This window comes from Gallinula chloropus (assembly GCF_964237585.1).
Source record: "Gallinula chloropus genome assembly, chromosome: 17".
Classification (NCBI taxonomy): domain Eukaryota; kingdom Metazoa; phylum Chordata; class Aves; order Gruiformes; family Rallidae; genus Gallinula; species Gallinula chloropus.
In genome coordinates, this window is record NC_140102.1 from 10,096,986 (window position 1) to 10,120,562 (window position 23,577).

Sequence of the window (23,577 nt, forward strand, 5' to 3'; positions counted from 1 at the left end):
GTTTCTCCCGGGTTTTTGGACACTGAGAACGGCTGAGTCAGCGCTGCCTGGACCAGGGAACCTGCAGAGGGAGAGGAGAGAGGGGAGAAGATGGGGGTCAGCCAGTGCCCCACACGCACAGTCCCCCCTGGGCTGAAGTTGGAGACAGGCCCCTGTTCCATTAGGTCCTGATGCCAAATAGGGACGCAGAACAACACACACGGAGCCCAAGGTCAGAGCGCTGGGTGCTGTGAGAAGGGCTGGCAGAAGCAAGGACAAGGATTGCCGGAGCTGGAGAAGGACCCTGGTCTGGGTGTGACCACACTATGGGGGAGCAGAACCCTGCCCACGCCAAAGCATCCCATCATAGGGCCTGTAGGAGCACGGGGCTGGGGACATGTAAGTAGCGACCATGCCCTGGTTGAGTTTGTGATCTTGAGGAATGTGGGCCTGGCAAGGAGTAGGAGCAGGAGCCTGAACTTTAGGAGAGCAAACTTCAGGCTGTTTATGAAATTGTTGCCCAAGATCTCCTGGGATGTGGTCCTTAGAGACCACAGAGAAATGCTGAGAAAAGTTGGCTACTCTTTAAGGATGCCTTTCTGAGAGCTCAAGAGCTCTCTGTCCCTCTGAATAAGAAAGTGGGCAGGAGGGGCAGGAGGCCAGCATGGCTAGGCAAGGACCTGCTGGTCAAACTGAGGGAAAAGAAAAGCAAGTACAAGCTCTGGAAACAAGGACATGTCGCCTAGAAAGAATACAGGGATGCTGTTCGGACTTGCAGAGCTGAGATCAGGAAAGCCAAGGTGCAGATGGAACTGAATTTGGCAAGGGTTGTTAAAAACAAGAAGAAGGGATTTTACTGCTACATTGGCCAGAATAGACAGGCCAAAGAGAGTGTACCCCCTTTGGTAAATGAGAAAGGAGAATTGGCTGCAACAAATGTGGAGAAGGCTGAGATACTGAATGAGTTCTTTGCCTCAGTCTTCTCTTGCAGCCAGGATTCTCCCTGAACCTCTAGGTGGGAACTGGGTGAGTAAACCCCCCCTCACTGTAAGGGCAGAGCAAGTCCAAGACCGCCTCATGAGACTGAATATCTACAAGTCTATGGGGCCGGATGACATGCATCCCAGGGTCCTGAAGGAGCTGCTGATGTGGTTGCTGAGCCGCTCTCCATCATATTTGAAAAGTCATGGCTGTCGGGCGAGGTCCCTGGGGACTGGAAAAAAGGTCATGTCACTCCCATTTATAAAAAATGGAGCAAGGAAGACCCAGGGAATTACAGGCCAGTGAGCCTCACCTCTGTGCCTGGGAAGATCATGGAACAGATCTTCCAGGAGGACATGTTGAAGCACATGAGGGATGAGCATGTGATCCGGGACAGCAGCACGGCTTCACCAAGGGAAGGTCGTGCCTTACCAATCTGGTGACCTTCTATGATGGAGTGACAGCATCAGTAGATAAAGGGAAGGCAACTGATGTCATCTATCTGGACTTGTGCAAGGTCTTTGGCACAGTCCCCCACCACTCCCCATCTCCTCCCTGTGCGATAAATCCCCAGGACATCTTCCAGCACAGCCGTGGCTCAGACACCACCCTCTGGCTTTCCCCAGGGCTCGGGCTGGCTGATGGAGGGACAAGGCTGTCCCTGGGGTCACTGCACCCCTCGAGTGGGGAACAGATAGCTCTTTATGCAGAGCTGACTTTATCCTGGCAGAGACAGCTGTGTCTGCCACCACTGCTCCTTCGCTGCCCAGCAAAGCAAGGGCAGAGCCGGGGCCTGAGCAAGTGGGGTGGTTCATAATTAATGTACTGAAGCTCCAGGCGTGTTCCTGTCTCCTCTTGAATTATGGACATAGGCGCACAGGTCATCTCTCTGGGCACAGAGTGGAGCAGGTTGAGGTTTCCATCATTTCTGGGGGAAACAGCTGCCAGCACGGAGCTCCAGCCCCCTCCCAGCCCAAGGGGAGGCTGCAGCACCCATGGGTGCAGGGGGCCTGAGCATCCGCCTAGCACAAGGCTTGGGCCCTGGCTGGAGCCTGCAGCGGGGCAGAGGCATCTCCAGGGGATGGAGCGGCCCAGCTGAGGCTCTGGTGACCCCAACAGCAGGGTGCTCAAAGGCCCCTGTGGGTGCTGGGGCTCTGTGACCCCCAGAGCTCCAGTCTCGGAGCAGCCACCCCGCTCTGGAGAAGGGAGGGCAGGGCTGGTGCTGGCGGCCCGAGTGCCGCTGGGTGTGCGAGCACACGCGGGATGCTGAGCCTGGGCCTTGCGATGCCGCAGCCCCCTGCGCGGTGGCGGCCGTTTCCCAGCTCCCGAACTCCCGTCGGGCTCCGGCTGGAAGCGGCAGTTCAGCCTGGGGCCTGCGTGCCGCCCGGCCTCCGCTGAGGCCCTCGGTAGTGCGGGCACTACCCAGCCGGCCGGCCCCGCCGCGGGCGTGGGGCCGTGCGCGCCCCGTGTCCCCCGTGTGTCCCTCGGGGGGGCTCCGGCGGGCCCCATGCCCCAGATCCCCCCGGTGCGCGGCCCGCCCCCCGCTCCGCTCGCAGCCACACGAGGGCGCCGGGGCCGCGGGACCGGGCGGGGTGCGGCTGTCGGAGCGCCGCGGCGGCCGCCAGGGGGCACCCTTCCCCCGGCTGCGGACACCAACGCTCCGGTCCCGTGGGCTGCTGCCGCCTGGGCCCTTGTGCCCCCACCGCGTCCTACCCCTGCCCACGTGTGTGTGTGTGTGTGTGTGTCCCCATGCCCTCTGTTCTCCCCGTGTCCCATCATGTACCCCCTGCCCCTTGTCCCCCGTGTCCCCCCGTGCCTGCTGTGTCGTCTGTGCCCCCTGGCTCTGTGTCCCCCTGTTTCCCCAGCTCCCCCCGTACCCTCTGCCCTGCTGCACGGCCCAGCCCCAGACCCTCGCACCCCCCTGCAGTGGGGTGGCTGCCCCACGCATGTGCCCGGCTCCAGCCCAGGGTGGTCACAGGCCCAGCTGGCCAGAACAGCAAGTTCTGCTGCAGAGCATGGCAGGACCTGGTAAGCTTGGCGAGCCCCAAGTGCCTGCAGCCCCCCAGTCCACTGCAGTACAAGACAGGGTGTGAATAGCACCTGGGCAGAGGGGGCCAGACATGGCCTGCCCGGGGGTCCTGGGCAGTCACCACTGTGTCCCCATCCGATCTGGCCATGGTGCCCCTGCCAGAGGATGGTAGTGGCACCAGGCAGGGTCTTGCATCCAAGCCCCTCTGCACAGCTGGACAGCAAGCCCAAGCCAAAGGCTTGGCACACACTGTGCAGCGTGCTGGGACCCCGGATTTGTGGAGATGCTGTGTCTCCCACTGGGAATGCTGGGCCGCCCTGGCTGCCCAGGAGAAAGAGCTGGACACCCTCCCCCCACCACCCGCAAGAGCCATTGCTGAAACACAGCTGAAAAATAGCTTTTCCCGCCTTTTGCCCAGCCCGTGGCACAGCTGGGCAGAGATGCTCTCTGCGTGCCACGTGCTGGAAAGTTTGTGCCGAGGAAGCGGTGCGTGCTGGGGCCAGGGCTATTCCTGGCTCCCAGCTGGTGTTTGGCCAAAGAAGGCTCTTGTTTTCGGGCAGGCTTTAATTTTAGCAAAGGCTGTTCCCGCGCAGCAGGGCTGCGGTCAGCACAGCTGCCCAGAGAGAGCACTGGCTCAGCTGGGGGGGCGGTGAGGTGTGTCGACACCCCCTCTGGCCACGGCAGGCCTGGGGTGCCCTGCCAAAAGTGCCCAAAACATGGCTAAAATGCTTAAACTCGATGTTCTTCCCCTGAAATGGCTGCTGAGGAAGGGGAAAGGGCTGGGGCTCTGCAGCAGCCAGGGTCGGTGGCATTTGCTTGGAGTGGGGGGCTGCTGGTGGGGGTGGCACTGGTTGGGGTGCAGGATCCAGCCCTGGGATGAGCACCGCATTTCCCTCACCATGCAAAAGCTGTGGCACTGACACTGCTCAGCCCATCAAGCCATGGATCGTCAGAAAACCAAATCGGGCTTAAAGTCACCCCAGGCTGGTTGAGGACTGTTTTTTGAGGCTTCAGTTAAACTCATCTCCTGCCCAGCAAGGACCATCACACCCATCAGTCACCACTGCCATTGCCTTGCCATATCCCTGCCACCAACAATTCCCTATCTAGGAATTTCTTAACATTAAGGTAAAAAAATACACCTTGGGAGTGCTAACGAGGGCTGAAACTTATTAGCCATATTTCTGCAGCCAGGCAGTACCCACCCTGTGATACAAGCTCTCCATCAGCGCGCCTGCCTGGGGAAACACCACTGTTTACGCCAAAGGAGCAGAAAACAAGGGTTTGCTTGGTCCCCACACCAGGACTGAAGCTCCGCTGGGAGCTTTATTTTATTATCACGCTAAACTTGAGATGATAAATATTTTGAAGCAGCATGAAAATTTTTGAGTTGGTTCAACTTGTTTATAACCTGTTTACAAGCCCGGGTGTTTATCTTTAGGGCTGTTTACCTCTCCCCAGGCTGTGGCCTGGGTTTAGTACACATCTAAATAAGCCCCCACCCGGTGAGGGGTCCAGCCGCCCCTCCTGGTGCTTTCCTGCTGGCTGCCAGCTGCATGCTGCTGCCGTTGCTGTTTTGACAGAGCTATGCAAATGCTCTCATCTTTGCAAATGGGCTTGATTGCTCAGGTTGTGTTTTCAACCACACCAGCCTCAAACATTTATTTATTTCATTTAATTCTCTTTCAATTGCAGGGCAATAAACCTTGGCCTCAGGCTCTATAGCTGTCCCCAGTTGGGGCTTTGACCCAGGGCTGCCCTGGGGGTGTTTCAAAGTCATTTATAATTCATAACCTGTATTTTATAATTTATAATATTGTTCATTCGCAGCCTATATTTTATTTCCAAGATTCAGGGAAATCTGCCCTGTACTGGGGAAGTCTGAGGGCCACCCTTTGCATCTCATGGCGGGTTGGGCTGATGGACAAGCCCAGATCAGGGGTCACTTGACAGGAGGCAGAGACTGATCATTTTAATTCCATGAATGAGAGGATTTGGGGTGACCCAGCAGTGTGGTGGCAGCAGGACAGTGACACAGGGGAACAAGGACAGGAGCTAAGTGGTATTAGGGTCAGCCCTGAACCCCACATGTGTGGGGTCAGCGGTGCCTGATGCCTGGCATCACTGGGGAGGCCTTGATGCATTGGGGTCAGTGATGGAGGGCGAGCGTGAGTGTGTGTGTGTGTGTGTGTGTGTGCACATACACGTGCAGCAAGTGTGCACAAGTGTGTGTGCACACACAGAATCATAGAATGTGTTAGGTTGGAGTGACCTTTAAAGATCATCTAGTTCAACCTCCCCTCACATGTGGGAGCTGGGACAGAGACCACTCAAGCCACCAAGGAAGGCCTTGCCAGGGTCCCCCAGGAGGCATGCAGGGTGTCCCTGGGCTGGGAAGGTGGACCCCGGCACGAGCACGCAGCCCCACCAGCCTCAGCACCAGCCTCATTGGGTCCCTGGCCCTCCACCACTGCCCACCTTGACAGTTTTGGGAATCTTCAGGGCTGCAGCGGCTGAATGCCCTGTGAGGGGCCAGGCTGGTAAGGCAAAGAGCTGCCCACCATGTCGGGGCGTGGTCACCTCAGGGCTCATCGTGTGGCGCCCGCTCGCCTTCACACGTCAGCACCCACTGGAGACTGTTTCAGTTCCTTTTTTGGGCCCCCCTTCGAGTCTCTGATTGGAGACTGTTGTGGGCAAGGAGTAAATTTAGCTGGGGGATGCCCCGCAGCCGCACAGCTGTGCAGCCCTGACGGATGGGGGCGGGGGGGCCTAGGCTGGCGTGGCACAACCTGGGCTCTCACAGCCTTCCCTAGCCCTTTGGAGAAGGCATCTGCGTGGGCGAGGGGATGTTGGGAGGGGGTGCAGGATCCACCAGCCGCCCCTCCGGGTGTCAGGGGCTGTGCCCCCCCTCCCAGGCTCAAGCAGGGCAGAGCTGTCGGGTATTGCCTGAGCTTGGCACAGCCACAGAGGCGAAGTGGCAGGACTGGTGTTGACCTACTACAGCTGCTCCAGTGGGACATGGCCCTGCCCCACTCCCCTCAGCCTGGGACGGGGCTATTCTTGGCCCCAGCTCTTGCTTTCGAGTTTCAGCCCTGCTGCCTCCAGGAACAGTGGCTGTTTGGGTGGCTGCAGCTGCTGCTGGGAGGGCGGGCGGGACGCCCCCGTTCTCTCTGGCTGCTCCACGTCACCCATGTTTCTTCAGATGAGGTGTTTCATCAGCCACAGGTGCACTCACTCAGCTCCTGACACGTCCCCACACAGCAAGCTCCCAAACCCTCGTGGCGCCAGATGCTGGGGCTTACCCTGGTCTGGGGAGACTCCTGAGTGATGTGCAATAGAAAAAGAGGAACCCTGGGCTGGTTTTGGGGGGACAAACCTGTCTGGACATGGGCCCTGTGGAGGGGCTGCAGCATGGCCACCCCCAAGTGCAAGGCCATGGGTGCAGGAGCCGCCCTTGCCCTAGGCAGGGTTTGGGGACCAGAGCAGAGCTTTGCCCCTGATGCCAGACAATGTTTTGGGGCAAAAGTTGCAAGAGCTCCTGTGGCCTCACCTCTCTACCTCCATCCCCACATCTCTCACTCCGATCTCAGTCATGGGGCACCTCTGAGCCCAAAGTGTCTTAACTATCAGGGCTTATTAACCCCTTCAAAGGCCTTGCTAAGCCTTCACCTGCAAACCTCAGCCTGACAAGCTCCTGACAAGCCCAACCACCACCATGGGACCCTCCGCCTCTTTCTGCAGCTAATTAAAGCCTTCCTGAAGCATGTCATTTACTAAATTAGATGCCCCATGTCTTAAAATTAATGGCAAACTGGGAAAACAAAAAATAAACTACTGTTTAAAATTGCAGCAAAGTGAAAGCGAGAGCTGCAGCTGGGGAGAGGCACAGGTTCTGTTTCACTCAACACACTGGCTCACCAGAAAACCCCACTGAGGGCAACTGGTGGGAGTGGGACAAGCCTTTGCTTCCCAGGTACTGTTCCCCTCTCCCCAGGGACTGGATCAGGCCCCACATCCCAGAGCAGTTCCCAGCAGTGACTGTCCAGCCCCACTGATGTCTTGTCATGGGTAAAACTGTGACTGGAAATCCACTGTGCTGCCCGCAGTGGGGGAGCAGTGGGTGTCTGGGGGAGCCAGGGCCACTGATTTGCCATTCATCAGGTTTTGGGTTTGTGTTTTTTTCCTTGCCAGTTGTTGCTTAGGAAAACACCACCAAAAGTAAAAACTTTAATCTATAATTAGTGATGTTTCCTGCCCCTGGAGCTGGATATGTGCCTGGGCTCCCAGACCCGAGCCAAAGCGAGACTCCAGCTCATGGCCCAGCAGGACTCACCCCAAACTGAGCCCATGAAAAATTTGGCCTGATGTCCTGTAACTGAGGGACAGGCTTTTCCCATGCCACACTGAAATTTACTTCAAACCCCATGAAAGCATTTCCCTGCTGCATGTCCCCCCAACCCCCCCAACCCAATTGTGGCATTTAGCAGGGTAAAACTTGGCAGCACAGCTGGGACAGGGCCTCCTGTGTCACCATATCAGTCACCCCATCCTCAACCAGCTTAAGGAGGTGACATCAATTACTGGAATCAATCATTAATGAGGTGTGGTGGTTTAGGCCTGTCATGACACCAGACACTCACCAAAGTCGGCCTATCACTCCCCTTTTCAGTTGGACAGGGGAGAAAATATCTATTGAGAGGTGTAAGAGTCAAGATAAGGACAGGGAGAGATCATTCCGCAATCAGTGTCACGGGCAGAACAGACTCAACGCAGAATAAAGGGAAGAAAACTCATTGCACTGCCCTGCACCCCAGTGACACCAGAGTCAGATGATGATAAGCACAACCAGATCTTAAAGCACCTTCCCCTCAACCCTCCCTTCTTAGCAGACTTCACTTTAGTCAGGATTTCACTCCCTTCTTCCCCGCCCCCCATTGTGGCACAGGGAGGGTCAGGGACTGAGGGAACAGGGGCTTCAGTCAGTTCCTTGCAAGTTGGTTTCCTTCTTGGCCAGGGGGGTCATTCATTCCTCACCCCCTTCCCCTGCTGCACCGTGGGGTCCCACCCACAGCAGACAGTCCTCCATGAACTTCTCTAATGTGAGTCCTTTCCCACAGGGCTTCAGCTCTTCCCCAGCTGCCCCAGCATGGGTCACTGCTATGGTGGGCAGGAATAAATCACAATGTCTCTCAGTCTCTCAGTCCCAGTCCTCCACAGGGTCACCAGCCTCCCCTCAGCAAACCTGCTCTGATGTGGATCTCTCCCTTGCTCATCTCTGTGTCTCTCTCGCTCTCCATGGGCTGCAAGTGCTGGCAGGGACTTGCTCCAACGCCGGTCGCAGCATCTCCTGTCTGTCTCCCCCTGCTTCAGCGTGGAGCCGCTCCATGGGCTGCAGATGGGATCTCAGCTTTTCCCATGGGGTGTGGGGGGACACCCGCTCCATCATGGGTTTCTCCAGGGGCTGCAGGGGCATCTTTCTCTCCAGCACCTGGGGTGCCTCGTCCCCCCATTCCTGGCCTTGGTGTCTGCACAGCTCCTTATATCTTCTCACTCCCTTCTCTGGGGCAAAATGCAGCTACCGGCATTTTTTTTTCCTAAATGTGATTCCCACAGATGCTGTGTCCGTCGCTGATGGGCTTGGGCTTGGTCAGCAACGACTCTGGTCTTCAATTGTCTGATGTTTACTTTCTGGGGCCTGCAGAGAGCATCTAGCTGTTTCTTACAGCAGCCATTTCTGCAGCCCCCCCTTCTCTACCAGCACCCAGCTACACAAAACTGCAACATGAGGCTTCAGCTTTCTCAGCAGAAAAATAAGCAAGTGTCCTTCTGGGCATCAGGTCTCAGTCCTTGGGACACTTTGGGCTGACAGAAGCCCAGGCAGCAGCTCTGCCTTGTGAAAACCGGGGCACCAACAGCAGCACCAGGCCCAGGATGAGGATGCTGTGGGAAAGGGTGTGCTGGGGAATAACCTTTCTTGCCAGTGGAAAGAGGCTCAGCACTAGGGGAGAAGAGCTAGTGCTGTCTGAGTCCGTGTGTGTAGTGCAGCTGTGCTGCAGGGACCCTCACCTCCCGAATCCCTTACAGGATTACTTACAGGCAGTGCAGCCCTGCACCCCTCCAGGACCAACTCTGCTGGCTCTCTGCTGCTGCAGGCTCTCTCTGCCCAAGAAATCATGTCTTAAATGAGCTCACCTGGAAAGACATCAGGACAGATGTCTCCATAGGCCTTCCTTCCCTGCTACAACTCAGGCTGACCGTGCTTTCTGCTGCTGGCTCCTTCCCTGGGGCCAGTGGCAGCCCTGGGTGCTGTGATCCAGCCTGGGCATGGATTTGCTCTGTGGGGATGGGTTTTGCTGGGAAAAACCTGAGCCTGTCACCCCACATGTGGGCAGGGACACTGAGACCACCTCCATCACTGGTCCATGGTGCAGGATGATGGGAAGGGGGTATGCCCTATTCACAGGGTTGTGGCATGGCAGGATCTCCCTTGCATAGCTGGGGATAAAGCCAGAATAAAGAAAACAAAGTTGTTTGGGGGTATGAGGTGCTTCTCAGCACCTCTGTTAGGATCCAGACCCTGCTGCCATCTATCTCCCTGCCAAAAACAGGAGGGAAGGATGGCTGGGGCAGAGCAGGGCCCACATCCCCTCCTGCTCCTCCTTGCCTGTGCCTTTCCAGAACTGAATATTGCCCACAGTCCCCCCAGTTCTGGCCTACAACTACCCCTGGGCTGGTTTACAATCCCACAGGGCTGGAGCTTCTTGGGGTGCCTGCAGAAGGCTGAAGCTGTCCCCTGGAAAGGACAAAATGCCTGGTGCAGCCAGGCAAGCCTCAACAGCTCTGGAGCAGGGCTGCCCCATGGGCAGTGAGGGGAGCAGCTTGGCTGGGGATCCAAGTGGGACTGTACTGAGGGGACTGAGCCCCTGCCTGCGCCAGTTGGGATGAACCCCTCTGATGGCATGTGGGCAAGGTGCCAGGCTGGCAGAGGCCTGGCCCCCTCAGTGCACCTCCCAGGGCCCCACTGACCCCAGCAGCTGCAGGGTCTCCAGGCAGCTAGTGAGGAGCAGCAGTCACAAGCTGCCCTGTGCTTGGCAAAAGATGAGTTTAGTGCATGCAGAGATAATGCTGACATGGGAATGGAGTAGGGGTGTGGGAGACCTCATATAGCATGGTCTGGGTTGGAAGGGACCCCAAGGATCACACAATTCCAACCCCCTGCCACAGGCAGGGCCGCCAGCCTCCAGACCTGGATCTACACAAGGGTGCCCAGGGCCCCATCCAACCTGGCCTTGAACACCTCCAGGGATGGGGCACCCACCAACTCATTTCCTGAGAAATCCTCGAATGGTTGCTTAAAAAAGAGCAGGAATGAGCTGTGGTGGGCAGTTCCATTGCGCTTTCATGGATGGATGGATGGATGTGTTGGGTAGGATGGATGGAGATGCTGGGGTGGGTAGGATGGTCAGAGGCACTGAGGCAGACAGGACAGATGTCCTATAGACCAGACAGATGGTTGCAGCAGGGGAAACACATGGGGTGACTGCAGCAGAGCACCAGCACTCGTGGCTGTAAGCCGCTCTGTGTGCAGAGCCACAGGGAAACTGTCCCAGGGCTGTGCCGGTGTGGGGACAGGACATGTGGCACACAGGGGCCCAGGTTGCCATGGTACAGGGTGGAAGGGACCAGACCAGCACATGTACATGACTGGAGGCTACACCAGCACCTCTATACTGGGGGACAAAGGGGTGACTGAGGAAATGGGGACAGAGCAAAGGCAAAAGGACATGGCTGGCCATGGCCCCACCACAAGCCACATGTCCCTGAAAGGGACCTGGCATCCAGAGGCCAGCGAGCAAGGGACAAGGACATCACAGCCAGGGCCACATGCTCGCTGCTGGCATGAGCATTTAGACCAGGTTGCTGCCCCAGGTTGCTCATTCCTTGTTTTGGGGATGCCAGGGGGGTTCATTGGGGTTCCCCAAGGTGAGCAAGAGCTGCAAGGAGCCCCAGCAACATATATATGTGTGTGTGATTGTGTTTGTGCGCACGTACACGTGTGTGTGTTCCCATCCCACCCTCTTTTGCTGTGGTGCCACTGCCCGCGGGAGGAGGGGGGACCAGGCGCGTTGGAAGGACACAGAGGCAGGAATGCTGAGCCAGCGCTAGTTCAGTGTCGGTGTTTATTTATGTGACACTCGAGGGGGGGGGACGGGACAGGAGCAGGGGACAGGGGACATGGGGAGAGACATCTATGATGGAGGGGAACCGCTGCCTCCAGCAGCAGGGAAGAGGGAGAGGGCCGGCAAGGGTCTGCCAGGTGCAGGAAGGACCTGTTGGGATTAGGAACATTTGGATGTATCCAGGGTCTTCACCACATTGCCAGCTTCGTGCTTGACATTGCAGGAGAAGGTCTTGTACTTCTTGTAGTCACTGGAGCTCAGCGTCAGATAGCTGCTGGCCAGGTACTGGTTGTTGCTCTGCTGCCTCTGGGCCAGGCTGGTCACTACGCCAGAGGTGAGGGTTGTACTATCCGCCGTCCAGGACACTTCCACGGCGCGTGGGTAGAAGTCGGACATCAGACACACTATGGTGGCTTTGCCCTGATCTGATAGCTCCTCTTCAGGTGGTGGGAAGACGTGGACGGTGGGAGAGACCTTGGGCTGGCCTATGAGGGGGAGAGAGAGCAGCATGGGGTCAAGGGGGGGTCTTTGCCCCACCACAGCCCCCTGCCAGAACTGCCCCAAAACGCTGCACTTTGCCCACAGCTAAGAGTTAATAATTTACAACTCTAATATATTTATATTTGGGATATATCTATATATAATATACATTAAAAATATGTGCATGTATGTGTAACACACATATACACATATCCCTTGTATACTTCCATATATACAATATATATATACAATATACATGTATAAACATGCATACACACATTAGATATTATAGATACCTATACATACAGCTAATAGAGATCATACACGTATATTGTATATTACATATATAAAATATACCATATATTACATGTCATATATATTATATATACAAATATAGTATAAAATTATACATAACCTATATCATATACACATTATGTATTTTTACATTTTACACACAAAATGCATATTTTGTGTGATATATATAACATATCATATAATAAATTATATGTAATATATCTTTATATAGTATAAATACACACTTTTTATTTATATATAAATTATATATATAATTTATAAATAATATCTATTTATAAATCACATATTATTTATTTATATATAATTATCTACTATGTAATATATAAACATATTATATAATATGTATTATGTAGAACATATAATAATATAATTATATGTTTTATATTTCTATAGTATTATATATTTATGTATAATATATTATATAATATATATTTATATAATATATTATATAATATATTATATAATATATTATATATATTTATATATAATATAAATATATTATATATAAATATATGTTTTAATTTATAAAAATATGTTATATATATTGTATATATATATTGTGTATATATATATAGTTTCATTTATATATATAAATGAAACAAAATCTCTGGTTAGTTGCCATGCACCTATTTCTTTCATTTTGCAAGGCAATTTTTTTAAAAATTAAAATTTCAAAGACAAATCTTCCTGTTTTCTGCACAGTTCTGCTTTCAGACATTCAGACATTCAGAATTGTCTCAGAAAATGTACAACTGAGAATCACCCAAAGAAAGACAAAATGAAGCTGTTTGGTCTTTTCTCAGGGGTTCTGCTGCCTCCTCAAACGTGCAATGCCTCTACCTCTATCTCTATTTCTATTCAAAATCCGTGAGGACTCTGCCATTAAAAACTTTCTGCTGAAGAAACTGGCAAATTAAAATTTTCTCACTCTTTCACCCCTATTGATTTGGTTCAGACTGTGATTTTTTGACAAATTCTTTTAAATATTTCAGACAAAGACAGATGAGGTTCCCGGCAGTGTTTTCAAGATAACAGTCTTCATTTTTGACCCAGCTTACCTGGACAAGGGGCTCTCTGAGATAGATACCCCTGAAAGATCCCAGGGACGTGCCATTTTAACACGAAGTCGGATGGGACTTCAGCCCACTCAAGGCTGAGGATGGGCGGCCATTTCGCAGCGCCCACACCCTCAGCCGCGGGAGCCCACAGAGGAGCCCCCGCTCCTCACCAAAGGTGACCAACTTAGTCCTCAGGACTAAGACTTGAGGACTTAGACCTTAGAACTTAGTCTAACGACTAAACAAAGACAAACATTGACTTTCGTAGAGACCTAAACCCGAGTTTCTGAGATAGCCTTCCTGAGACCTCAGACATATTTCCTGGCCAAATTTTAACACGCCTCAATTGAGAAAATACCCCCCAGTCCTTGGTGGCACACACCAGAGACTTCCAAGTCCACAGAAACAAGACATAGCCCACAACGCCACACTTTTTGCCCATCCCCGAGCCGGGACAGACTCCAGCCCAGCGCCAAGTCCGAGAAAAAGTCCCAAAATCACCCCCAAAAAATTTGACAAAATGTCAGAATTTCGCGGTGGGGAAGGAAAGACCGAGAAGAAGCCGGCGACTCACCCAGGACGGTCAGGATGGTCCCTGGCCCAAATACACCACACAGTGATACAAAGCCATACAAAAACCTCCTGTCCCAGGGCAGGAGCAGTCTTGGGTCCCATGGATGTGGCAGGATGGAGGTGATGTGATGGATGTGTCCAATGGATGCAGCAGAATGGAGGTGATGGGATGGAGGTGTCCCGATGGACACAGCAGGCTGGATGGACAGTGCTGGACATGCCCTGGTAGGTGTGGCAGGGCAGAAGCAGCAGGACAACCATATGGGGATGGCTGTCTGTCCTTGCTGGAGAGGCCACAAGAATATTGGGCAGCTTTGTCCCCACCATCCTGCCTGAACTGGCTGGGCTCTCCAGAGCCGTGGCTGTGTCTTTGGCTGCCCTGGGGACCCACTGCTGCCCAGAAGGGCACCAGCCACATCCTGACTGTCCTTGGGCCACACTCTGGCTGCAGCCGAGGTGAATGTGGACCGCCAGCCATCAGACAGGGTATGTGTGGGGGAACCTCATAAATAAACTGTCCATCTGTTCTGCCCACTGCTCAGAAACACCAGTGCTGGCGTAGGTGCCATGGTTTCATAGGGGAGCCCAGTGCCCAGTGTCTGTGCCACCCTGCAGCCTGGCTCTTCTCTCCATGGCAAAACCAGACGCCCACAGAGCCCATGTCCTTACCTGGGCAAGGTTTTCAGTGCTTGGCGGTTGGTTGAGCTTTCTTGTGACAGCTGTGTCAGGGTGCCCTGTGCTGGAGCAGCCCTTGGCAGTGGAACAGTGCAGCCCCAGCTCCCAGCACACTGTGCCAGCTGCTGTGTGGGAGCTCAGCCCCGTGCTCAGGGTAGGCATGGGGAGCTGGACCATCCCACCAAGGGTAAATAAGCACTGCCCTGAGTCACACCCGACATCTCGGGACCAGCAAAGGCACTGGAGTGGTGCAGGGCTGTTTCAGAGCCCCCTGAGTCAATGAAGAGTCAATGAAGCTGGCCAGCCCTGACAAAGGATCCCACCCCAGGATATTTGCTGCAGGTGCTTATCAGTGCATCAGTGGGTGATGACTGAAGGCCAGATTCATGGGGGAGGGTTATTTCTGCCCTAACAGAGCTCAGTACAGGTCTCAGTACAGCAATTAATGCCCTGCCTGGGTCAGGGGGCCCCATCCACAGGTGGAGGGGAGGGCTAGGGGCACTGGGTGCTGCAGTAGAGGAGACCTGGCTGGCTGGCTGCTCTAACTTAACTTACCTCCCACCTTTGGTGCCAGAGATCAAGCTAGAGCAGACCCAGACCATGGTATAGCTCCTGCTCTGCTCTCCAGACACACCAGAACTTGGGGCAGCATCCCAGGAGGGAAGGCAGCTGCCAGCTGGGGTCACCACAGGTCTTTGCAGGGGAAAATGCACCAACCCAGCAAGCTCAGGACACAGGAGCCAGCAGCTGGGCTCTTGCCAGTCTGGACCATGGTTTGATGCAGGGTCACGATCATATTTGACCAAGGAGGAGTGACTGGGAGATGTGGTTGCAGGGCCAGTGCTAGCTCTGGGTTTATTTGGATGATGCCCATGATGAGAATACAGGGCAGAGTACGTGGGAGGGATTCAGACATGGGGAAAAGGAAGGGCCCACAGAGATGGAAGAGATTTTCATGGAAGGAGGGGACAGGGATGGGGCAGATGGTGAAGCACTGTGCCAGGGGACTTAATTTTCCTGGGCCAGGGTTTTTCCATTCCCCAGTGGGGTTAAGAGCACTCAGATCTATTCAGGACCTTTTAGATGGTGCCAGTTTCATGCGTGACCTGGCAGGAGTAGGTCCCGTGGCTCTCCCAGCCAGAGGCATGCAGGATCAAGTAGCTGCTGGCCATGTACTGGTTGTTGCTCTGCCGCTGGGGCTGGCTGGTCTCAATCTTACTGGTGAGGGTGCTGCCATCAGCCATCCAGGCCACCTGCATGGCATTGAGGTAGAAGTCTCCCATCAGACACACCAGGGTGGCTTTGTGCTGTGCTGAGACCTCCTCAGGGGATGGTAGGAAGAGGTAGATGGTGAGAGGGGACTTGGGCTGGCCTGTGAGGGGGAGAGAGAGCAGCACAGGTAGGCGCATGTGGAAGGAGAAAGGTCTTTAAGATGTGGACATGGCTATACCTGTGGAGTTTTGGTCCTTGCTGGAGTCTTTCAGTGCAGCTCCTACCACCATCAAAGGAGATAATAACTTACCTGGGAGCTTCTCCTATGGAGAAAGAGAAATGCTAAGAAATTTCTCTTTCATCAACTCCAATATTATCTGCCTGTCTGGCAAATACAAAGATGCACTTCTACCCAGTGCCTCCAGTGCTCAGGCAAGTTGAAAGAGGCCCATGGGATGAGTAGACAGTCTGCACGTTTGAAAGGACTAAAAATGTTTTCCAAGAAGCAAAGCCCAATGAGCCCATAAAACCTTGTTTCCTCCTGTCAAAGAAAGGCACATGTCAGGAGGACATGCTGCTATAACCAAATAGAGAAACTGAAGAAAGAACAAAAGCCACCCCCAACCCAAACCCCAGGAAGGGCCCATACATCCCCTGGCATGGGGAAGACCCTGTGTGTGCATCAGAGCAACTTACTGAGCATGGTCAGCTGGGTCCCACTGCCAAAGATATAAATGCAGTGACACACTGCTGCACAGAAGGAGCCCACGAAGCTGCTTATGCCCAGCCAACGGTCCTGGTGCCCCATGAGCATGGTGGGGAGGCAGCTGGGCTCCCAGCCACTGACACAGCTTGTGTGGTGCTGCTTGCCAAGGGAAGGGTGACAGAGCAGGGACAGTATTTGTGCATCCTCCCTCCCCTCATCTCTCCCAAGGGATATCCAGCAGCTGTGCTACCGTTGGCCAGGGCCTCAGCTGAAATCACATGTCAACCCCCTTCCAGACACCCCTCGCCCCAGTGCATGAGTGTGCTAATGGGTGTTGCTGGCAGGGTGAGCTCAGAGGACGGCAGACAGCTGGTGTGCTGGGCTGGGTGGTGCTGGGGCAGCCTTCAGCACCAAGCACAGTGCTTAAACCCATCTCACCAGCTTCTGCCAAGGCAGTGGTGGCTGCTTCCCAAAGCACCAGCAGTGGGGGATGATGCTAAACCAGAGCTCTGGAGCAGCAGGGAGGAGCAGCACTGACAGAAGGGCATGGCAGACATTGTTTTCCTTGCCCAGGAGTCAGGGAGGCCATGGAGACCTGCAGACTTGTGCCAAGCACTCTGCCAGTAATATCCTCTACCCAGCCAGGAACTCAGCTTCCTGAAGATCTGGCCCTGCCCATTCTGCATCCCTCAGGCTGCTCCCCCTACATTGCCTTCCCAGCCCCTCCGAGCAGCAGCTCTCAGGTCAGGGCTCTGGGACTGCTGCTGAGGAGCAGGGAACACAAAGGGGGTTGGAGAAGAGGCATCAAAGGCTGTTGGTAAAGAAGAAGAGATGGGACTAGCAGAGCAAAGCATTGAAGAGATGTGGATGCCTACATACAGCTGGAATTACCAGGGCACGGGAGGAGCAGGATGGGTTTCAGCTAAAACAGATTAACTTCAAATTCCCCAGGGAAGACTCTGCAAAGTGCTTTCCCAGCATGGTTCAAATCTCTCAGGGTACAGGACGCTCAGCTGGGAGCAAATTCTTGGAGTGCGGAGTTTCGATAGCATCAATTGAAAGTGAACTTGAAGATATTCAAATGCTGTGGTTTGTGCAAGTGGTTATAGAAAGAGTCAGTGGACCCTCTGAGTCACTAGAAAATAAATGGTTTCAAAGGTTTTTGGGATTTGAGGCACTTTCTGTTTCAGAGGTTTGGTCTGCCTCTGGGTAAGCAAAGGCTTAAAAGTAGCCCCCCAAAAAATCACTGAAATTGTCTATGCAAATCATTTAGTTGAAGCTGATGCCATCCATATTGGATGACCAGTTCCTGAGCATTTCTCAGACTTTGATGAGGTTTTGGTTCTGTTTTAGGGAGGGCAATGAAGGGGAATAATGTTCAGCTTGGAAGTCCAGCTCTTCTCCTTGGAGGGAGGTATGGAGGAGGGCAGATGCTGTGCTGCATGAACCAGAGCTGCTGGCCCTTCTGCAACTGCCTGGTAGGTGGCCTTGGTGGGAGCAGGGGCAGGTGAGGGTGTGTTGGTCCTGGGGGGTGCACTGGGGAGCTTACATGACTGCTGTACTGCAGCTGCTGGGAATGAGGAGCTGAGGCCAAGATGGGCACTCTCCAATGCTGCCACATGGGTGCCCCAGACATGCCAGGAAGCAAATGAAAAGTGAAAGGGTAAGGATGTGCCAAGCAGCCACGAAGCCACTGTCCTGAAAATACCTTGGAGTGGTTCATGCAAGCATTGACCACCAGAAACCACTTCCTTTATGGGCTGGAACCAGCACTGACTGCAGAGAAAAGGTGCCCAGTGCCAGGGGGAGCTGGGCTGTGCGGGGACATGGGCAAGTAGGCATCTGGCAGGGACCTGGGTGCCAACTGGGGAGTGCAGAAGACCTTGGACCAAGAGCATGGGATGGTGGGAGTCACCTGCTCCCCAGATGACAGGGGACAGCACTGACCTGGGACTCTAAGGGACAGCAGAGCTGGGACACCAGGAACAGCCACCGGCAGCACAGGAGGTAAGGGCAGGGCCATGGCAGGATCATGTCACACCATCAAAGGGCAACAGCAGAGATTCCTAACAGGCTGCTATGACGGGAGGAGGTTTTTGTATCACTTCCCCATTGGTCTGTGTCACTGTGGCAGCACTGGTGCTGCCGTCCCAGCTACCACAGTAATAGACGGCCTCGTCCTCGGCTTGGACCCCAGAGATGGTTAACGTGCCCGTGGTGCCAGACTTGGAGCCAGAGAATCGTGAAGGGATGCCCGAGGGTCTCTTGTCATTCCAGTAGATCACAGTGACAGGGGCAGTGCCAGGGACCTTCTGCTGGTACCAGCCATAGCTGTAGCTGCTCCCAGAGCAGGTGATCTGGACAGTTTCTCCCAGGTTTTTGGACACCGAGGCCGGCTGAGTCAGCGCTGCCTGGACCAGGGAACCTGCAGAGGGAGAGGAGAGAGGGGAGAAGACGGGGATCAGCCAGTGCCCCATGGCACAGCCCTCCCCGGGCAGTGGGACAGGGTCCCTGTGCCCAGAGGTCCCAGCCATGCGCAGCGAGTCTGGCCAGGGCACCTGAGCCGTGGACGAGCACCAGGAGGAGGAGAGGGGCCCAGGCCATGGCGCGATCCCAACAGCTCTGTGTCCCCACGACGATGGAGTTGTGCTCTGGACCCCGACTCCCTTTTAAGCACCAGCCCACCCAGGCACGGCCCCTCCATGCAAATCTGAGCCCGCGCTCAGGCCGGATCCTGCCCGCGCCTCTCCCCAATTCCCTTCCCGCTCCGCGCCCCGCCCCACCACTCCAGATGCAACGGGGCTTGTCCCCACGTGAGCACAGAGCAGAGACACGTCCCAGTTTAGAGCCCAAAACCCACCAGCACAGACCCCCCATTCCCAGGCCGTGCCAAGCAGCTGCAGAGCCAAATGGTGAGGGACAGCGGGCCCTGGGGCAGGTGGGGTGGGGCAGCACTTGCACCTCCACTGACGGGGGTGGCTCAACACCAACTGCCAGCACTCCCCCCCATTTCAGCATTGGTCTCCCAGGCCCAAAAGGCACGTTCTTGCTCTGCTGCTTTTCTGCCCTGGCTCTTCCCCGGCCAGCTCAGGCCCATCACTCCAGACCTTTGCTCTTCCCAGGCATCCATTGCCCAGCACAGCAAGCACCACCCAACACTGATCCCTTGGGCTTCAGCAATGCCTCCCCATAAGCTGATCGAGATCCCAAGAGGCCGACACTGGGCAAACTGTTCCAGTGCTGGGGCAGCACGGCCACTCCCCTCACAGCCAACAGGCCAGTGCTGCTCAGAACCAAGGCACAGGGATCCCAGCCTTTGGCAGCCTCGTGCCCAGCCCAAGAGCTGCAGCGCCCATGGGAAATGCCTCCACATCCATGACCCCGTCCTATCCCCAACACTGCACTTCCCCATGCTGCCCAGGGAACGTGGAGCCCAATGGACAGAGGCTTGACCGGGCTGCAGGGCTGCTTCCTGCAGGCAGCACAGAGGGCACATGCAGGGGCAGAGCACGTGCCCCGTGGCAGAAACCGCCTCAACAGGCACGTGTGCTGCTCCACCACCACATGTGAGCAGCAGCAGCAGCAGGCGACACCAGAGAAAACTTGGGGCCACAGTGGTTTGTGTCTCACTTCAAAGTGCCACCATGTCCCAGCTGGCACAGCCTCTGCCTGTGCTTGGACCCCAGACCCGAGGAGGGGTGATGTGGCCATGGGTGATATGACACACTCCCAAGTGCTGCACAACCCTTCCCCAAATGACAGGGAACAGCACAGAGGTGATACTCTAAGGGACAGGAGAGCTGGAACACCAGGCACAGCCACCTGCAGCATAATGAGAAATGGCAGGGCCACATCAGGGCTATGGCCCACTATCAAACGGGGACAACAGAGACTCCTAACTAGCCCCAGTGATGGCAGGAGGTTTTTGTATCACTTCCCCTTTGGTCTGTGTCACCGTGGTAGCACTGCTGCTGTCGTAGCCACCACAGTAATAGACGGCCTCGTCCTCCGCTTGGACCCCAGAGATGGTTAACGTGCCAGTGGAGCCAGACTTGGAGCCAGAGAATCGCGAAGGGATGCCTGAGGGTCTCTTGTCATTCTGATAGATCACAGTGACAGGGGCAGTGCCAGGGACCTTCTGCTGGTACCAACCAACACCGCTGCTGCTGGTAAGCCCAGAGCAGGTGATCTGGACGGTTTCTCCCGGGTTTTTGGACACTGAGAATGGCTGAGTCAGTGCTGCCTGGACCAGGGAACCTGCAGAGGGAGAGGAGAGAGGGGAGAAGACGGGGATCAGCCAGTGCCCCATGGCACAGCCCTCCCCGGGCAGTGGGACAGGGCCCCTGTGCCCAGAGGGCCCAGCCATGCGCAGCGAGTCTGGCCAGGGCACCTGAGCCGTGGACGAGCACCAGGAGGAGGAGAGGGGCCCAGGCCATGGTGCGATCCCAACAGCTCTGTGTCCCCACGACGATGGAGTTGTGCTCTGGACCCCGACTCCCTTTTAAGCACCAGCCCACCCAGGCACGGCCCCTCCATGCAAATCTGAGCCCGCGCTCAGGCCGGATCCTGCCCGCGCCTCTCCCCAATTCCCTCCCCGCTCCGCGCCCCGCCCCACCACTCCAGATGCAATGGGGCTTGTCCCCACGTGAGCACAGATCAGAGGCACGTCCCAGTTTAAAGCCCAAAACCCACCAGCACAGACCCCCCATTCCCAGGCCGTGCCAAGCAGCTGCAGAGCCGAATGGTGAGGGAGAGCGGGCCCTGGGGCAGGTGGGGTGGGGCAGCACTTGCACCTCCACTGACGGGGGTGGCTCAACACCAACTGCCAGCACTCCCCCCCATTTCAGCATTGGTCTCCCAGGCCCAAAAGGCACGTTCTTGCTCTGCTGCTTTTCTGCCCTGGCTCTTCCCCGGCCCATCACTCCAGACCTTTGCTCTTCCCAGGCATCCATTGCCCAGCACAGCAAGTACCACCCAGCACTGATCCCTTGGGCTTCAGCAGTGCCTCCCCATGAGCTGATCGAGATCCCAAGAGGCCGATACTGGGCAATCTGTTCCAGTGCTGGGGCAGCACGGCCAGTCCCCTCACAGCCATCCGGCCAGTGCTGCTCAGAGCCAAGGCACAGGGATCCCAGCCTTTGGCAGCCTCGTGCCCAGCCCAAGAGCTGCAGCGCCCATGGGAAATGCCTCCACATCCATGACCCCGTCCTATCCCCAACACTGCACTTCCCCATGCTGCCCAGGGAACGTGGAGCCCAATGGGCAGAGGCTTGACCAGGCTGCAGGGCTGCTTCCTGCAGGCAGCACAGAGGGCACATGCAGGGGCAGAGCACGTGCCCCGTGGCAGAAACCGCCTCAACAGGCACATGTGCTGCTCCACCACCACGTGAGCAGCAGCAGCAGCAGCAGGCGACACCAGAGAAAACTTGGGGCCACAGGGGTTTGCGTCTCATTTCAGTGTGCCACCAAGACCCATGTCCCAGCTGCGGATGGACCTCAGGGATATGTGGTGTGGCCATGGGTGGTAAGACACATTCCCAAGTTCTGCACAACTCTTCCCCTAATGACAGGGGACAGCACAGGTGTGAGACTCTAAGGGACAACAGAGCTGGGACACCAGGCACAGCCACCTGCAACACAGGACAGCAATGGCAGCGCCATGGCAGGGACGTGCCCTACCATGAAATGAGGAACAGCAGAGACTCCTAACAGGCCCCTGTGATGGTGAGAGGTTTTTCTATCACTTCCCCATTGGTCTGTGTCACCGTGGTAGCATTGCTGCCGTCGTAGCCACCACAGTAATAGACGGCCTCGTCCTCGGCTTGGACCCCAGTGATGGTTAACGTGCCCGTGGTGCCGGAGAAGGAGCCAGAGAATCGCGAAGGGATGCCCGAGGGTCTGTTGGTGCTACCATAGATCACAGTGACAGGGGCAGTGCCAGGGACCTTCTGCTGGTACCAGCCAACATAGCTGCTGCTAACCCCGGAGCAGGTGATCTGGACGGTTTCTCCCAGGTTTTTGGACACCGAGGCCGGCTGAGTCAGCGCTGCCTGGACCAGGGAACCTGCAGAGGGAGAGGAGAGAGGGGAGAAGACGGGGGTCAGCCAGTGCCCCACACGCACAGCCCTCCCCGGGCAGTGGGACAGGGCCCCTGTGCCCAGAGGGCCCAGCCGTGCGCAGCGAGTCTGGCCAGGGCACCTGAGCCATGGACGAGCACCAGGAGGAGGAGAGGGGCCCAGGCCATGGTGCGATCCCAACAGCTCTGTGTCCCCACGACGATGGAGTTGTGCTCTGGACCCCGACTCCCTTTTAAGCACCAGCCCACCCAGGCACGGCCCCTCCATGCAAATCTGAGCCCGCGCTCAGGCCGGATCCTGCCCGCGCCTCTCCCCAATTCCCTCCCCGCTCCGCGCCCCGCCCCACCACTCCAGATGCAACGGGGCTTGTCCCCACGTGAGCACAGAGCAGAGGCACGTCCCAGTTTAAAGCCCAAAACCCACCAGCACAGACCCCCCATTCCCAGGCCGTGCCAAGCAGCTGCAGAGCCAAATGGTGAGGGAGAGCAGGCCCTGGGGCAGGTGGGGTGGGGCAGCACTTGCACCTCCACTGATGTGGGTGGCTCAACACCAACTGCCAGCACTCCCCCCCCCATTTCAGCATTGGTCTCCCAGGCCCAAAAGGCACGTTCTTGCTCTGCTGCTTTTCTGCCCTGGCTCTTCCCCGGCCAGCTCAGGCCCATCACTCCAGACCTTTGCTCTTCCCAGGCATCCATTGCCCAGCACAGCAAGTACCACCCAGCACTGATCCCTTGGGCTTCAGCAATGCCTCCCCATGAGCTGCTCAAGATCCCAAGAGGCCGACACTGGGCAAACTGTTCCAGTGCTGGGGCAGCACGGCCACTCCCCTCACAGCCAACAGGCCAGTGCTGCTCAGAACCAAGGCACAGGGATCCCAGCCTTTGGCAGCCTCGTGCCCAGCCCAAGAGCTGCAGTGCCCATGGGAAATGCCTCCACATCCATGACCCCGTCCTATCCCCAACACTGCACTTCCCCATGCTGCCCAGGGAACGTGGAGCCCAATGGGCAGAGGCTTGACCAGGCTGCAGGGCTGCTTCCTGCAGGCAGCACAGAGGGCACATGCAGGGGCAGAGCACGTGCCCCGTGGCAGAAACCGCCTCAACAGGCACATGTGCTGCTCCACCACCACGTGAGCAGCAGCAGCAGCAAGCGACACCAGAGAAAACTTGGGGCCACAGGGGTTTGCGTCTCATTTCAGTGTGCCACCAAGACCCATGTCCCAGCTGCGGATGGACCTCAGGGATATGTGGTGTGGCCATGGGTGATGTGACAGATTCCCAAGTTCTGCACAACCCTTCCCCTAATGACAGGG

General features: G+C 55.9%; 1 protein-coding gene and 2 gene segments (V, D, J or C); all 3 read right to left on the reverse strand.

Moving 5' to 3' along the window:
• Positions 1-11,152: 11,152 nt before the first annotated feature.
• LOC311198015 (immunoglobulin lambda-1 light chain-like) lies at positions 11,153-18,792 on the reverse strand (the record flags this gene model as incomplete). Its single annotated transcript, XM_084271887.1, has 4 exons — positions 11,153-11,654; positions 13,597-13,638; positions 18,326-18,613; positions 18,747-18,792. The coding sequence occupies 4 exons, from the start codon at positions 18,790-18,792 to the stop codon at positions 11,329-11,331; spliced, it is 702 nt and encodes a 233-aa protein (XP_084128013.1). The 3' UTR covers positions 11,153-11,328.
• A 1,291-nt stretch (positions 18,793-20,083) lies between these two features.
• Positions 20,084-20,624, reverse strand: LOC311198160 (Ig lambda chain V-1 region-like). The segment is given in 2 exons: positions 20,579-20,624; positions 20,084-20,445 (listed from the first exon to the last, which is right to left on the reverse strand).
• Positions 20,625-21,893: 1,269 nt separating this feature from the next.
• On the reverse strand, positions 21,894-22,432 carry LOC311198161 (Ig lambda chain V-1 region-like). The segment is given in 2 exons: positions 22,387-22,432; positions 21,894-22,252 (listed from the first exon to the last, which is right to left on the reverse strand).
• Between the last annotated feature and the right edge of the window lie 1,145 nt (positions 22,433-23,577).